Source organism: Brachyhypopomus gauderio, chromosome 13 (genome assembly GCF_052324685.1).
Source record: "Brachyhypopomus gauderio isolate BG-103 chromosome 13, BGAUD_0.2, whole genome shotgun sequence".
Lineage (NCBI taxonomy): Eukaryota > Metazoa > Chordata > Actinopteri > Gymnotiformes > Hypopomidae > Brachyhypopomus > Brachyhypopomus gauderio.
In genome coordinates, this window is record NC_135223.1 from 2,725,343 (window position 1) to 2,741,526 (window position 16,184).

The window sequence follows — 16,184 nt, forward strand, 5'->3', positions numbered from 1 at the left end:
AAATGCATTGACATCGATGCATTGATATATAGACCTGTCTGTAAAGACGGTGGTTTAACTATGAAATAATCCACCAATATGAATTCATTACTTTTAAGAGTAACAATCATTGTTAAATACTAAGAGTGAAATGCTTTAATTCTGTCATTTCTATAATGATTCTAGCAGTGTTATTTAATTTCTATCTGAAGTGTTATTCAGAAAGGATAAGATTTTCAGATGTATGTCTGTAAAGTACTGATTGTATCACACTAGGTCTGCATTGTATATAATCTGTACAAATTTTAAAAACTATATGAATAATAAAAATATTATTTAAGAAGTATGTAGTATGTAATATACATAACATATTTCTATGTAAATCTAAGCCTTTATACTGAATAATACCCAAGTTTTATGTTTTAAACAAGACAAAATACCCACATCCAAAATATCTTTGTTAGCTTTGGGAGAAGTAAATTCTCTCAGATCTTTAATAGCAACCGGAATCTTTACATCCTGGCCCTCTGGTATCCATAAGCCCTAAAGAGGAAAACGGTTATTTCAGTTTGGTCCCATTGCAGGTACTCCACAAATCATTGGACTGCCACTCAGGAATCTGTCCTCATTGTACGAACTGTTAACATGGAGACTGACTCCACAACATCAGACTGACTTCTAAAGTGACTTCTGTGACTTTATATTTTGCATTATTCAGATGTGAAATTGGACTATGTAGTTCATTTATACTTACTTTAATTTCACATTTATATTTCTTATGTTATTGCTGCTCTGTGTGCCCTCAATTGCCCTTTGGGGATGAATAAAGGTTTTTTTTCAATATTGAATCTTGGATCTTGAATGAATTGCAAGGCTTATTTTACAAGCTTGGCTAGGTCTTCTGACTGCATAAAATACTGACATTTATTTTTAAATATGATATTTTAAAAAGGTTTTTGTTGACTGTTAACTCACTAGTGATTGGTAACCAACTCTAAAGTATTAGTCACTAGGCCAATAAACATATTGTGTGTCACGGTGAGGCGGCCCCCTACCGGCCGCCTCTGTCCACAGCGGCTGTGTTGTTGTTGTCTTGTGACGTCGTGTACGCCCCTCAGGTGGGCGGAGCCCGTGATCCGTTCCCACCTGATGGTCGTTTGTCTGTCTATATATGCCTTGTCTTTGTACCAGTTGACCGCTGGTCATTATATCCTTAATTCGGCTCTATTGCACGGGTTTTAGGTTTGCACACTTTATATTAAACCACCCTTTTTCCCTGAGACTTGGCGTGATCGCTTCCTTTTTGTTGCTCACACCTGCCCGACACAGAATGACCAGCCACCCTTCGGAAGCCGCCGAGTCTCTTTTTCTTTCTCCTTCGTTCGTGGTCAGGTCTCGTGGTAAGTGTTTGTCTGCGTGGTGTTTGTTTGAAGAGATCCGCCGTGCTTTTGTGTTGTTTGTGGCACGGCGAGGGACAGGGCTCTCGCCCTGGAAATACTCTTCGTTTTTGTTGTTTGTTTGTTTGTTTGAAGAGCTCCGCCGTGTTTGTGTTTGTGGCGCGGCGAGGACCAGGACGTCTTCCCTGGGAGCGCTCTTCATGTTTTGTGTGGGAAAAATGTGTACATGTTGACGGACGTGTGGATCTGTGTGCGTGCTCGTTGTTTCATGTTAAATGTTTCATGTGTGACGCGGTCGCCGCTCGTCACTGTCGCCTCGCTCCCCGTGTGTCTTGTGTTTTATGTGGGGAGCGACTGCGACTTGGAGCGGCGCGTCACTATTGTGTATGTGTATGTAGAGCGCGCATGTGTGGGTCCAGTCTGTCTGTTTGTACACTGTTTTGTTTGTCTAGTAGTTGCGTGTGTGTTGTGTCCTAACGTGTTGTCTAATGTTTGTGTGTAATTCCACGCATGCTCCTCCCCCTGAATGTGTGTTTGGGGGGGGACCGGCTGTGGTCCCGTGCCATGGGGTGTGGCACGGAGGGCGTCACTCCCGAGGGAGGCCCTGACCAGGTAAATGGGGGGTTCTCCTGAGTTAGGATGGAGACCCCTCCCCCCTGGAGGGGGGATCAGGGTAGTGCGCGTTTGTGTTCTGTGTTGGTGTGTGTGGGTGTGTGTGCATTTGTGTTTTATGTGCAGGTGCTTCTCCCTGGCGTTGAATCGTGGCATCCCTGGACCTTGTGGGGGTCTCCAGCTGGCAGGAGCCCCCTTATGTTGTGGGGTGACCGGAGCCCGGTCGGAAAGAGCCCCTCCCTAGAGGGCTGGGGCCCCCGGATGTTTGGGGACCATGGGGCTCCGGTCTGAAGAGCTCCTGCACAGGACGGAGACCCTTCCACGGGGTCCTGGAGGTGACGTAGCCACGCCCCAGGGAGGTAACCTGCACACACATACACCCCGGACGGACAAGGAGCCGAGGCCCGCCGTCCTCGCACCTGTGGGGCTATGCGGCTTAAGGCCGGTTAGGGCGTGAGGGCCCTGTGACCGACCGGGGCGTGGTTTTGTCTTGTTGACGGCCCAGTCGGTCCAGGGTCCCGCCCAGGGAGGTGAGCTGACTAATATTATGTGTTTTGTGTTTCAGCTCGTGGACTGCAGGAGGTGTGTCCCTGCCTGTCCTTGCCTTCCTGCCCCTTCGTGTTGTTGTGCAGCCGCTGTGTGCCACACACCCAGTGGAGGGGAGTGCGGCTTGGTGGGGGGGTCTGTCACGGTGAGGCGGCCCCCTACCGGCCGCCTCTGTCCACAGCGGCTGTGTTGTTGTTGTTGTCTTGTGACGTCGTGTACGCCCCTCAGGTGGGCGGAGCCCGTGATCCGTTCCCACCTGATGGTCGTTTGTCTGTCTATATATGCCTTGTCTTTGTACCAGTTGACCGCTGGTCATTATATCCTTAATTCGGCTCTATTGCACGGGTTTTAGGTTTGCACACTTTATATTAAACCACCCTTTTTCCCTGAGACTTGGCGTGATCGCTTCCTTTTTGTTGCTCACACCTGCCCGTCACATTGTGGAGTGGATGGTGACAGATCATCTTTTCTTAGTTTTATTAGGGAATAGATTCAGTAGAAACAGTATAACATGTATTTTACTGGATTCTACAGCATTCAATACAAAAAAGCCCTAACTGTACCGCTGTTTGCCAGAAGCAAAAATAAATAAATAAATGTTCTGTGTTTCTGTACTATGGTAGTATTGCGAGTAAGGTTAAGGCAATACATTACTAGTATAATTAGCATGGCTGTCATGATCGCCTCCACCTTGGCATTTCTCCTCTTTGTGTTGTGTTTTCCTGGTTGCCTGGTTGTTGATGAATGTTTTGGTGTTTTCTGTATTCAGGGTCAGTTTGCTGTCTGTAGTTTTGTTCACTTTAACTATTCCTGTCTTAAAATGTGTGCTTCTGTAATAAATTAATGGGACTTTCCAGAAATGGTGAAGCTATTTTCACAAAGTCCAACTGAATCCACAAGTTCAGTTCACCAACTCCAATTTTGATCTTCATAATGATAGTAAAAGCAACAGAATTCAGCGCCAGTGTACTGCAGCCTTCTAAATGTCTTATTTTTTTTTAGACGTAGTCTTAAGTTGTCCTTTTAGTTTTACCTTAAACACAGTACCAAAGGCTCCAGATCCCAGAATGTTGACCTTCTTAATCTCTGACTCTTTGAGGATGTGAAGGAGAGCCTGGTTGGGCGCCGTTCCACTTGGAGTCAAAGGCTCCACCAGCTGTAGGGTCAGACAACAGGACAAAATGGGATCAATATCAGACCTGCTCAATCACTAAATGACCAGAACCCATGCACACCCTTCAGTGAGTGAAGTACCATCTGTATTACAGTACACAATCTAGAAATATTTGTCTTTCTAGACCTCAGCACCAGCTAGAGTGTGTGAGTGGTGAAATGTGGGAGAGGACTGTAATTTTGCCCTGAATAAGGAGACGGTTGTGAGGATGCCCGGAGAATTCTTTCAGCCCATATTTTGCTCTTATATCTGAATGTAACACATGATAATGGACCATAATTTAGTCTTAGCATTTGTCAGACACTGTTCACAGTTGTTTGTCATGCATGCAGTTGTGATGCATTATATTATACAGCAGTCAGTGAAATACAACAATGGATACAGCAAAATACTTTGTTAATGACTCTTGTGAGAATGCTGAGCCACAAATAATTCAGACCCATTTAGCTCACTTCACCACAACACAGTCTTGAACCAATGGTCTTCCTCAACCAGAACCATCACTACCACTTAGCAACAGCTCTTTCTTTATGTGATTCTATATAATTGATCATCCTGATAATTGACCATCAGTAGTTAGGCCTACTTACTGGTCAAGTCAGTGAGTAGCTTTTTCTTAACAGTCCTGATTGTTGTGCAACTTATTGAGGTAAAACTACAAAAATGACTTCACCTCTTCTGTACTTTATGTCCGTGCCACAGCAGGTGCTGGGCATAGTTCCAAGCCCTTGATAAACATCGCAGCTCATGACTCTGCACATTAATTCTATAAGGCAAGTTTGTCTTGTTTTTAATTTTATTTTTAGTTGTGATTGTTATATGTACTTGTCACGGTTCAACTCCGGACCCCTCCTTGTGGGCGTATTGTTACGTTGTCTGCGTCTAGTTATGTCCATGTTTGTAGTTCCGTGTGTGTGGGTCGTTTGTGAGCGTGTTCGTTAGTCTCACCTGTGCCTTGTCTCGTGATCACGGGGGAATGTGTTATTCACCTATTTAATGTGCGTTCGCGCAATGTCTCGTGCTCGTCTTTGTCTAAAGTTCGTGCCTGTGTGAGTGACTTTGTTGAGTGCTTGTGCTACTCGTGCCAGATTCACTTTGTGCCACATTAAAATTCTATGTTTCACCGCATTATTCGTCGTTGTGTCTGCATCCTCCGGACATCACAGTACTTAGGAAACACTAATACTTAAGGTAGCAGATGTCACATGTCTATGTGGACGCAAATCACAAATTACCTGTGTATTAAAACGATACCTTTACATTTCTCAAAAATGATTCCAACAGCAGTCTCAAATGCATGTAGGCCAGAATAAATATCTATATATAATCTATATAGTGAATGTCAAACTAATCACAACCTCAAAACAAAAATCCATGGATTTAAGTCCAAATCTTGGTGATGCATGCCACGTGTGCCATAAACTAAATCAATAATGTCTACCTGTAACTCCCTAAAAAGTTATCATTATATAAGCACGTAGTACCTCTCTCTCCTGCAGGAGGCGCCGTAAGGTCCTTTTTCTACGGATGCGTCTTCGGCGCAACAGAATGAAGATGAAGAGGAAAAGCATCATGGCGAGCAGAAGGCCTCCTATTACGCCCGACGCAACCAGGGACGTCTGCGAGCTGAAGATCACACGTCTTACAATCAACATGAAGTTACAACAAAAACAAAGGGCCTAAAATTGACTCTTTACCAAACATCTACAGACAGCAACCCACACAAACCCATGAATTTGTAAACACAGACCAACTATGACACTACCAATAGACATAATGCTATGCACAAGTTCAGATGGTGAACTACACATTTAATAACAATAACATGTGAAAATAACACTAATCACAAGCACACAGTGATAAACAATTAACATATAGCCAATTACATATCCTTTATCATACCCTTAATATAATACATTCAGTGCTGCTAGAACATTTATGAACATTTACAATTTTTAGCATTTCCTCACTGCTATTTAGCATTTCCTGCTGCTACTGAAACAACGACTGAGAAAGACTTTGCGCTTTCTTTAACGATTTAAAGTTGCTACTTGCTCTAATGCTATTGTCAAAGTTAAGAGTAGTTGTTTACTGGAGCATTAAGAGGCATCAAATACTAGTCATTCATCTTTTCATCACATTTCATTTTATGAACTGATTAGTTTCTGTGGTAAAATATGTTTGGCTCAGTTCCAAACCTCATGTGACTCTGCACATCATATTATTCTGTTAGGCAGGTTTATTATTGCTTTACATGTTCTTAAGTTTTTAGTTGTGATTACTATATATTGTGCTTTGCAACTATATTTGCAATATTTCGTGCAGTGTGACCTAAATTACTGTTATTACAACTGGTCATCAGTGTTAAAGATAGGCTTCATAGAAATTATCCTAAAAACTGCAAGGCCTGAACATCTAAGTGTTTTGGCCTTCTTCTCCTCAGTGATCAGCACACACTGCTAGAGATTCACGCACCTTTGTGTATGACACGCCTCCAGTCCAGGACCACTACACCTAAACAGAGAGACTCGGTTTTACCAACCATGGCTTGTAATGCAACACAAAAAAAATCTAAAGATGAATGTTTCAAAGATACAGTGTCCACCCTAATGACCACATCTAGGGGCAGTCATGGCCTGGTGGTAGGGAACTGGTCTTGTGACTGGAAGGTCATGGGTTTGATTCCCAGACCTGAGGTCATGACTGAGGTGCCCTTGAGCAAGGCACCTAACCCCAACTGCTCCCCGGGCGCCGGGCTAGGGCTGCCCACCGCTCTGGGCACGTGTGATCCACAGCCCCCTAGTAATCACTAGTGTGTATGTGTGTGTGTTCTGATTGCACAGATGGGTTAAAAGCGGGTTTAAATTTCAATTGCAGTGTAAAAATCACAATTGACAAAATATGGGACATTTACATTTTTTTTTTACATTTTTAGACTTCTGCCTCATTGTAAACACCTTCTTACCCCTGAGTGCAGTTTGGGTGGCAGTGCTGACATTGTTTATTTTTGTCAGGGTAGCTCCAGACAAGTCTGTCGCTGAAGGCGCCAAAACCATGAACACAACTGGAAACACAGGTGAGTCTGTCCTTCAAGTGGGCACATTCGGTACACTGATCAGCTCCCTGAAGATTGTGGGGATGGGAGGGGAATGAAGATAATTAGGTGGTGGCTAGCATCATCTGAATTATTTTATAGGAATACTTATTTTCAGAGTTCATAATGGATTTACTGTGTACTTCCCAGTATGTGATGGAGAGAACAGAACACTTATTGCATTTTCTAAAATGAAATTACTGTTACATGTTCTTACATGTTCCAGTCTTCTCCAGATCAAATGCACATGGCTTCAGAGAGAAAAAGATTCATCCTTACTGATGTTTGATTATGTGAGGGTAAAATGTGACGCTGCCTCATGTTGTGTAATAACATTCAAATCCCTGTTATTGTTTTATAAATGACTTTTCTTTCTTCATACTTTTTAAATACTGTTCCCTGAGAATAATTAAATCGTTAACCAATGATAAATGCCTAAAACCATAAAATAAAATAAAAAATTCACGTACTGGTCCAGAACAACTTGGGGTCCCATTAAGTATCTTGCACTCTTTGTTACACTCCAAACACATGTTGTTTGACATGTACTCACGAGGAATTCTGTACGAATACACAACAAATTGATTATGAAAACTGCAAATGATTAGTCTCAAACAAACAAAAACATTTCTGAATTACTTACCAGCCATATTTTAATCTCTTAACCAACTATTAAATGGCTGGCAGTTGTGTATTAGGCATAGATGTGACTACTTCATATTTAATGTTCAAAAAACACCTTGTTATCATTTGTATCACAAGTAACCAATTACTGCCGGTACTCCTTGCAGGAACATAACTGGATGGCATAAAGGTGACGGTTATATACTAAAATATATATATAACTTTTCGGACAATGCAGGGAGAATTATCAAATATATGGTGGCCAGGAAGAACCACCGTGATGCATATGAAAAAACGCACTGCAAATACACAAAGGATAAAGCACTGAGGTCAAAAACGCTGTGTAGTTCAGACAAGTTTATACACAGATTTGTGAGGATTGCATGAGTTGTGTGCTGATTCAAGTAAAAGGCGAATATTATTAATGACGTTTTTGTTGTAGATATGTTGTTATAAAAAGGCACAGTCAACTCTACTTTGGACAGTGTAAGCAACCCCATTTAAAGTTGGGTAAGTACTCACATAACTATAACTGTAGTTATATAATTTGACATTGCATGAAAAAAAAACAAATTTGTGAATGCAGTCAAAAACATGTTGGACTTTCCATGTGAACATTTTTATAGACTATTTCCTCACACAGCTCATCGATGGGCAAAGGCAACTCCTCCTATTTTACAGGCCTCCTATAGTTGCTACACAACTGCCATCCTATTGGTAGCTTTTTTGTTTAACGTTCTAATCTGTTCTTAGAATTGAAGTGTATAACGCTAGTGTAGAGCGCTAATGTAGAGCGCTAGTGTATAACGCTAATGTAGAGCGCAAGTGTAGAGCGCTAGTTTAGAGCACTAATGTAGAGTGCTAGTGTATAACGCTAGTGTAGAGCGCTAATGTAGAGCACTAGTGTATAACGCTAATGTAGAGCGCAAGTGTAGAGTGCTAGTTTAGAGCACTAATGTAGAGTGCTAGTGTATAACGCTAGTGTAGAGCGCTAGTTTAGAGCACTAATGTAGAGTGCTAGTGTATAACGCTAGTGTAGAGCGCTAGTTTAGAGCACTAGAGTAATGTCAGACGTGTTTGTAAAGACTGAGCAGAGTGCGAGTGTAGCAGCGACACGTCTTTACTGCATAATGAAGAGCACAACAAAAGGTGGCGGGTGCGGGTGGGTTTGAAAAACAACGTGCCTGACTGGGAGCGAGGGAGTGGCTGAGGGTGTGTGCAAGTGTGTGCAGGTGTGTGCGGGCGCCTCCCTTGAGCTACAGGCCGGCTCAGACTGACAGCTAGTAATGTTAGCTTTCGCATTCATTCTAGAAAATGTGTATTCAGGTTTTTTGGATAGGATTTGTAGCCTACCATCATGTAAAATAATTGAATACCCCTTACTAACACTGTATAAAATGCTAATATGTCATGACAATAAGGACTGAAGCAAATTTTAAAAGGTGCCTCAGAGGACAGGTGCACCCATAGCGAGACCTCAATAAAAGATGAAGGATGGTAATAATTGCACCCTCATTTAGACAGCAACATGTCTGGCTTTGCTGCACTTACCCTTTGAGCAGATTGCACTCGCTTACACAGCGCCCCCTACGCCTGACATGCTGACAGCTGAAGCACATGGAAGGTCCTGGGCCCCAGCAGCCTTCATCAGTGCACATCTCATTACAGATTAGGTTTTGCAGCTCTGGTGAGAAAGCGCCACAGCACAGGGATATTACACAGCTTAGAAAGCACTAGTAATTACATTCTTACCTGGTTTCATTTTGATATATTTATGCATTTACAAGAAATGTAATGTTTGTCACGGACTGGCTTTGTTACGATCTCGTTAATTTCAAACAATATAAATTATGGCTGGAAATATCCATTTACTAAATAACTCCTTTCAGAGCATATGGCTACATTCAGCTTTCCAATCAGTATAACATCAATCTGTTTAATACATATAATTCTATCCTGTCTTGCAGATCATCTGATCACTGAATGCACCTAATCATTCCTTACCACAGGTACTAGAAAGTGTGTTAGTTTTGATGTCTAATTTCTGTTTGTCAGATCTGAAGAGCTTCTGCCAATATCTGCCATTGACATAGCATAGCTGAGGGTTGTTCCTAATGACCACATCACCATCGCTGATCTCCTTCAGAGAATGCAGGCCAAGGTACTCTAAATGGGGGATATTCAAGACGCCAAAACCAACCTTGGCCCTATATTTGGGAGAAAAGACAGGAAACATGTTTGTAGTATAGAATTAAAAGAACACAGTGCAGTGGTTTTCACATTTGAAACCTAGCACACATTTCTGACACTGCTGCTGGATTCCCCCGTTCACACCTGCAGACTGTTGTCAGAATATTGATATTGCTATATTCACCATGTTCATGGCGTAAAATCTCCTGAAAAGTGAAATATATCTAATGTAAGGTGAAAAATGCCTATTGTAAGGTGAATTATGCCTAACGTAAGTAAAATCCCATTTCTTGATCAAAACCCTCCAAAATTTACAGTACTAATTTTCATTTTTCTGACAGATTGTTGTTTTATTTGAGACATGTCTGCTCAAAAAAGTACATTATACTTTAATCTGAGTGTAAGCTTTTTAAGCTTTATTGCTTAGAACCTAGTCTAGTCTAGGAAGTGGAGTTCCTTCTGGTTGGGTCGCATGGCAAACAGAACAATGAATAAACACTGTTTAAGCTTGATCAAACCAAACTGGTTCACTGGTGCTAGCTGAGAATGATCTGGGTGTGGTCCTAATAAGGCCAGTTGACAGACGTGCTGGGGCCCAGGGCATGAAGTCTTCACCTGCTGTCCCTTCTCTCTTTTAAAACACCTCTTCATATCATCTCTTCCCCCTCTATGATCTTCCCCTCTATGATTTCTCTTTTCCTTTTTCCTTTCTTTTGTGCTCCAGATATGTGATGTTAAAGGAATATATGAAGCTAGGCAAAATAAACACCACTCTTAGTTATTGAGCTGCAAAATTCATTTATGGGCCACTCGGACCCTCCCTCATTGGTCCTAATATTCTAATGAGCATGCTTGATTTATAGTTTGCTGTTATAGACTACTAGCCCACTAGACTAAAAGTGTGCAAATTGGAGTAAACTGGAGTTATACAGCCATATTCTATGAACCTACTGGTGACAATTCTGATGCAATTTCGCCTGATTTATGGGTGCTGATGGAATGAAGATTTTTATGTCTTCTATCAATATGACAATGAAACTAAAGACTTAGAAATGGAAAGTGAAAATTGCCACAATTCATTGCAGCCTAGCATTGACACTCTAAGTTTTCCTTTAGTTAATATGACTATGACTCTCCCTAATCTAACACCTGTTTTAATGTTAACTCATCACTCTACAAGTAGCAATCATTTCACCTAAATGCCCTGAAATGTGTAAGATGGTGATCAATACAATAGAATTTTGTTTGTGAAGAATACTGATTAATGTGAACATTACAAGTGATGTTTCAGTTGTACCACACAGCTATGTGTACAAATTATACTCATGATCATGCTCAGACTTGGAGAGAAGCATAATTGCAGCTTTCTGACTGTTGAAAGCAAAGCCTATATAGACTTTACACAATACACTGTACACCTATTTTGCAGCACAAAGTAACACAGATTTAGATTTCCTTGGAAAATTCAAAATCAAATGATTAAGAAAAGACTTCATTCATTGATGCTTCTGATTACTTAGAGCAGCAATAAAACATTTCTAAAACATTCTTAACATAAACCTGATATATTAATTGTTAACTCTTTGTTATGGATCTACACAGTTAACAGCATGTATTGATTGAAAATGCAGCATCATTGACATAAACCCAGGTAATACCTTAGAACACTAACTGACTACTGTTAGAAATCACTCAAGACAATTTCTGTAACATCTCTGTCTTGCTTAACATTGCAATATCTGCACCGCATAAAACATGTAATGAAAACAGGAACTGACTGTAGTTTGGTTCTTCCTCTGATGATCTCAAGATTTTCAAATGGACTCAGTGAGGTGAGGTTTTCTGGCCAAGATTGTATCACTAGAAATCCTGTGGAAGATCCAAGACATCGATAAATGATCCAACAATGTTGCTGCCCAAGCACAAAAAGATTTTAGAGTAGCATTTACGAGCCCTTTTGAACACTGAAGTATCAGCAAACGGTCGCTCCTTATTGGTCACTCTATATGGCCACTTGGTTGAGCGTTCCTATATTGTCTGGAGCACCATGCCATTAAACTCCTTTGTGCGGACACTGTGATTGAGCATGAGACACCTTCAGAGATCTTGTTTTCCTTTTTGAGCATGTTGGGCAGTTGCTATTCTTCAGATTACACTAATCTTGCCCCTCACATGGTATTATGATGAGGTTACCCTAATGACCCTAATACTAACTTTGTATTATGATGAGGTTCCGTTTCAAACTGCTCAAAGTGCTGCATAAACCACATGTGTTTTTTTTTTTGCAATCTTCCTGAATTGTTATGTATAGACTTTTCTATATTCTCCATGTATGTTCTTTTCTATTATTTGACATCTATGATTTCGGTTTCTGGCTATATTGTAATATTGTTGGTTATTGATTGCAACTGTTCTTAATGCATACGTTGTAGTTTTAAATATTGTGGACATCCAAGTCTATCAGGCTAAAGTCCGAACACCTTACAATAAACAAGACTTGAGCTAACTCTAGCCAACCACTACCTTTAGCCAAAAAATTTTACAAAATGTTTTAACTGATGGTCATGAAAAAGAGGTGTATTTATGTTTTACCACTTCTCACGCTTTTTAAACTATGAGTCTGAAGATGCAAAAACTGATGATGCCAAAATGACTCACTACATATATTCAAAACTAAATTAAATTATTGTTCAAAATAAGGCAATCTATATTAACATTTATTAGAAAATCTGCTGAAGGTATTAAGTACTGAGCACAAAATTAGGACAGGACAGCATTTACCTGTAATTTCCTTCACTGTTTTGAAATAGTCCAGTTTAGCAGGATCCATTGCAGGTGTATTTGTATAGGGATCACTAAAAAATACCTTTTGTTAATTTCAATTGGGTGAAATTATATCATCATCAAGAAACAATATAAAATGAAAACATAAATGACTCCTGTACTGTCTTACCCATTAAATGTAGTTTTTATTATTGAGAGCTGTCCATTTATTTTTGTGCAGTTCTTGAAGGTTTCAATGTTAGTTGCATTGACTGAGATGACACCATCGAGCTCCCCCATCCCAAGTCCATTGCAAACTACACAAAAAGCCCACATTTGCATAGTATTGACAACCACAAACTACATAGTTGAATTAATTATAAGAATTGTTAAAATCAAGATTTAAATGTTACAATCAAGTTGACCTTTTGGACAGGGTCCACTGCAACTTTTGCATTTTCGAGTTCCATTCTCCTCTATTTCATGTGTGTCTTCCGTGCATGCACGGACACAAGCCCCATGATCTGTTAATATGTAGTTATCTGGAGTAGGTAGAAGAGCTCAAAGTAAATACAGATTCTCCTGCAGTTGCCCAAAAGATGATCAGTGCAAGCATTCTATCCATTGATCCATTCCAGCGCTACATACACACACACACACACACACACACACACACACACACACACACACACACACACACACACACACACACACACACAGAGTATATACAGTAATATAGTATATACAAAGTATACACATATACACAAAGTATATATATATACAGTATATATGTACAGTACAAGTGACAAGTGCATCTTAATTAATTAGAATATCATCAAAAACAAAATTACTTCAGTCAGTGATTCATTACAAAAGGTGAAATGCATATATTATATAGATTATATTATATAGATTTCAAGTGTTTATTTTTGTTTAATGTTGATGATTATGGCTTACAACCAATGAAATCCAAAGTCATTATCTCTGAAAAATTTGAATATTATATAAGACCAACTGAAAATTCTTTTTAATTCAGAAATGTTGGCCTACTGAAAAGTATGTACAGTAAAGGCCCTCAATACTTGGTCGGGGCTCCTTTTGTATGAATTACTGCATCAATGCAGCGTGGAGGCGATAAGCCTGTGGCACTGCTGAGGTGTTATGGAAGCCCAGGTTGCTTTGATAAGAGCCTTCAGCTCATCTCCATTGTTGGGTCTGTGTCTCTCATCTTCCTCTTGACAATACCACACAGATTCTCTATGGGGTTTAGGTCAGACGAGTTTGCTGGCCTATCAAGCACAGTGATGCTGTGGTTAATAAACCAGGTATTGGGACTTTTGGACAGGTGCCAAGTCCTGCTTGAACAATAAATTTTTCGATCTCCAAAAAGCTTGTCAGCAGAGGGAAGCATGAAGTGCTCTAAAATGTCCTGGTGGACGGCTGCGCTGACTTTGGTCTTGATACAACACAGTGGACCTGCACCAGTAGGTGAAGATCCAAGGTGTTGTTTTCAGATTAAAGTAAATTTTGCATTTAATTTGGAAGTCAAGGTCCCGGAGTCTGGAGGAAGAGTGGAGAAGCACACGATCCAATCTGCTTGAGGTCTAGTGTGAAGTTTCCACAGTCAGTGATGGTTTTGGGTGCCATGTCGTCTGCTGGTGTAGATCCACTGTCCATTGAATTACTGAAATAAATTAACTTTTTGATGATATTCTAATTTATTGAGATGCACAAGTATATATGTATATACACACACACATGCATTTATATATACACTACCAGTCAAAATCATTAGCATATTTCCACTGATTATGACAAGCCTACAGCCTAATGGATATTAAAGTAAAAAAACCTTTAATAACTTTGGCAAAACACTTACGAGGGCAGCTTTTTACGCAGGTGGCCCCGAAGCTGAATTTCCCCCTTGGGTTTACTTCAAGCTGGTGAGTGTTTGGGTTATATAACATTAGCCGTGGACATGCATCTTTACATGTTCCATCATCGTTGAAGTCTCTGCAGGCCTTGAAAGTTCCCAAAGCAAATATGATCATAAACCTATGTACTTAAGCTGTCTGCAGCAAGCGGTCATTTATTTTAGAATATAAATTCAGTGTAGCTGTTTGTAGCACATTAAATACAAATTTAATGGGGGGGGGGCTGGAGGGCAAGGATACTCTGACTGCTCCCAAGAACCGCCTCTGTGTGTGATAACTAAAGAGTTGAGACAGAAAGGTATTGAATGTTCACCAGGCAGTCTGTGGGACTGGGTCCAGTGCAGCCAACAGCACAGTGCTCATTACAGCAGTCCATGGGCTTTGGACCACTGCACCTGTGTGAACATTGCTCAGCACAGTTCAGCCTAGTCACTGAGAGAAAAAGGAAAATAGCAAAATCATTCTTTAAATCATTGGTACACATTATAGCAATGTATCAATATTTGTGAAGGAATATCATAGTTACAGATCTGGCAGTTTTGTGGTCCTGGTGCCCAACATGATCCATTGCAATCTCTGTGACATTGCGTACCTAAAGAAGATGACATTGAACATTCTTCTCAACTGAAATGGATACTCAAGTTCTGTAGCCAAGTGTCAGCAGAAGTGAACTATATCATGAAACAAGTTCAGTAAACTGTTTGCACGGGACAGTCATGGTCCTGTGGTAGAGAACTGGTCTTGTGACCGGAGGGTTGTGGGTTTGATTCCCAGGCCTGAGGCCATGACTTAGGTGCCCTTGAGCAAGGCACCTAACCCCAACTGCTCCCTGGGTGCCAGGTGTGATCCACAGCCCCCTAGTAATCACTAGTCTGAATGTGTGTGTGTATGTGTGTGTGTTCTAACTGCACAGATGGGTAAATGAGGAGGACAAATTTTGATTGTGGTGAAAAATCACAGTTGACAAATATGGCACATTTCATTTAAAAGAGTTACTGAGCATATTACAGTACATGCAGAGATGGGGGGTTATAGAAAACAGGAACTTAGAAGGTAGCGTCTGTGAGCAGGAGGGCGAAACTGTATCAGAGAGGAAGTCTGGGACCCCGAGTCAGTTACAGCAGGTCGGGAAAGTACAGAACGAGCTCATCTTGAAGTGGACCAATGGGAAAAAGGAGTGCCTATATAGTATTAAAAATGCAGCAAGTGATTTATGGTACATGTATGGTGTCAAAAGAAGCAGCAAGTGTTTAATGTTTTGGGTGGAGAAACAGGATATAAGTAATGGCTTTGAATGTTAAACTTTCGAATGTTTACTCCCTGGTAGAGGAGCACACTGCGCTGTGCTGTAAGATCTCCTGAAATATCGTGGCTTTCATAAAAGATCAAAAGACATAAGACTGGTGTTGTTTTCTTTTGCATCAATAAACACGCTGCGCTAGGTAGGAGGAGAACAAAGCGCAATAGGTTCTGTGTGTGTGTGTGTGTGTGTGTTCATCTGTGTCACTCGTTTCACCTGTTATGTGTTGCATTGTGTCTTATTTCTGTAACAGCATTTAATGTATGTCAGTGTTGTGCTTGTCGCTGGTCTTTGTCCAAGCCCAGTCCCTGTTCGGTGTGATTACGTGTCTTGTCAAAGTCTAGCGTGTGTCTGTTGTTGCTATTTTGAATAAACTTTTATTGTGAACACTACACCTCAGCATCCTGCCTCCCCCTCATTATACAATCATTCTAATATTTTTTTAAATAATTAAGACATATTTTTAAGAATGTTAAATATTTTCATTGATGTAAAATCATAATTTCAACATTTGTACACATCAGTAGATGTCAGCAGAAAGGGCACAACGATTGATTGTAAAGAACATTAT

At 40.6% G+C, this 16,184-nt stretch overlaps 1 protein-coding gene across 5 annotated transcripts in view; it reads right to left on the reverse strand.

Annotated features, from left to right (window-relative positions):
* Nucleotides 1–16,184, reverse strand: part of LOC143473331 (epidermal growth factor receptor) — a 40,710-nt gene that overhangs the window by 6,115 nt on the left and 18,411 nt on the right. For all 5 annotated transcript variants that reach the window (XM_076970268.1, XM_076970270.1, XM_076970269.1 and 2 more), the window contains 15 exons: nt 14,840–14,905; nt 14,627–14,745; nt 14,259–14,400; nt 12,805–12,921; nt 12,570–12,696; nt 12,398–12,471; nt 11,395–11,485; nt 9,431–9,633; nt 8,978–9,110; nt 7,273–7,363; nt 6,674–6,831; nt 6,184–6,222; nt 5,193–5,334; nt 3,568–3,690; nt 424–522 (listed from right to left, as the gene is read on the reverse strand). In XM_076970268.1, coding sequence (XP_076826383.1) covers nt 424–522; nt 3,568–3,690; nt 5,193–5,334; nt 6,184–6,222; nt 6,674–6,831; nt 7,273–7,363; nt 8,978–9,110; nt 9,431–9,633; nt 11,395–11,485; nt 12,398–12,471; nt 12,570–12,696; nt 12,805–12,921; nt 14,259–14,400; nt 14,627–14,745; nt 14,840–14,905 — 1,724 coding nt within the window. The remainder of the gene's footprint in view (nt 1–423; nt 523–3,567; nt 3,691–5,192; nt 5,335–6,183; nt 6,223–6,673; nt 6,832–7,272; nt 7,364–8,977; nt 9,111–9,430; nt 9,634–11,394; nt 11,486–12,397; nt 12,472–12,569; nt 12,697–12,804; nt 12,922–14,258; nt 14,401–14,626; nt 14,746–14,839; nt 14,906–16,184) is intronic.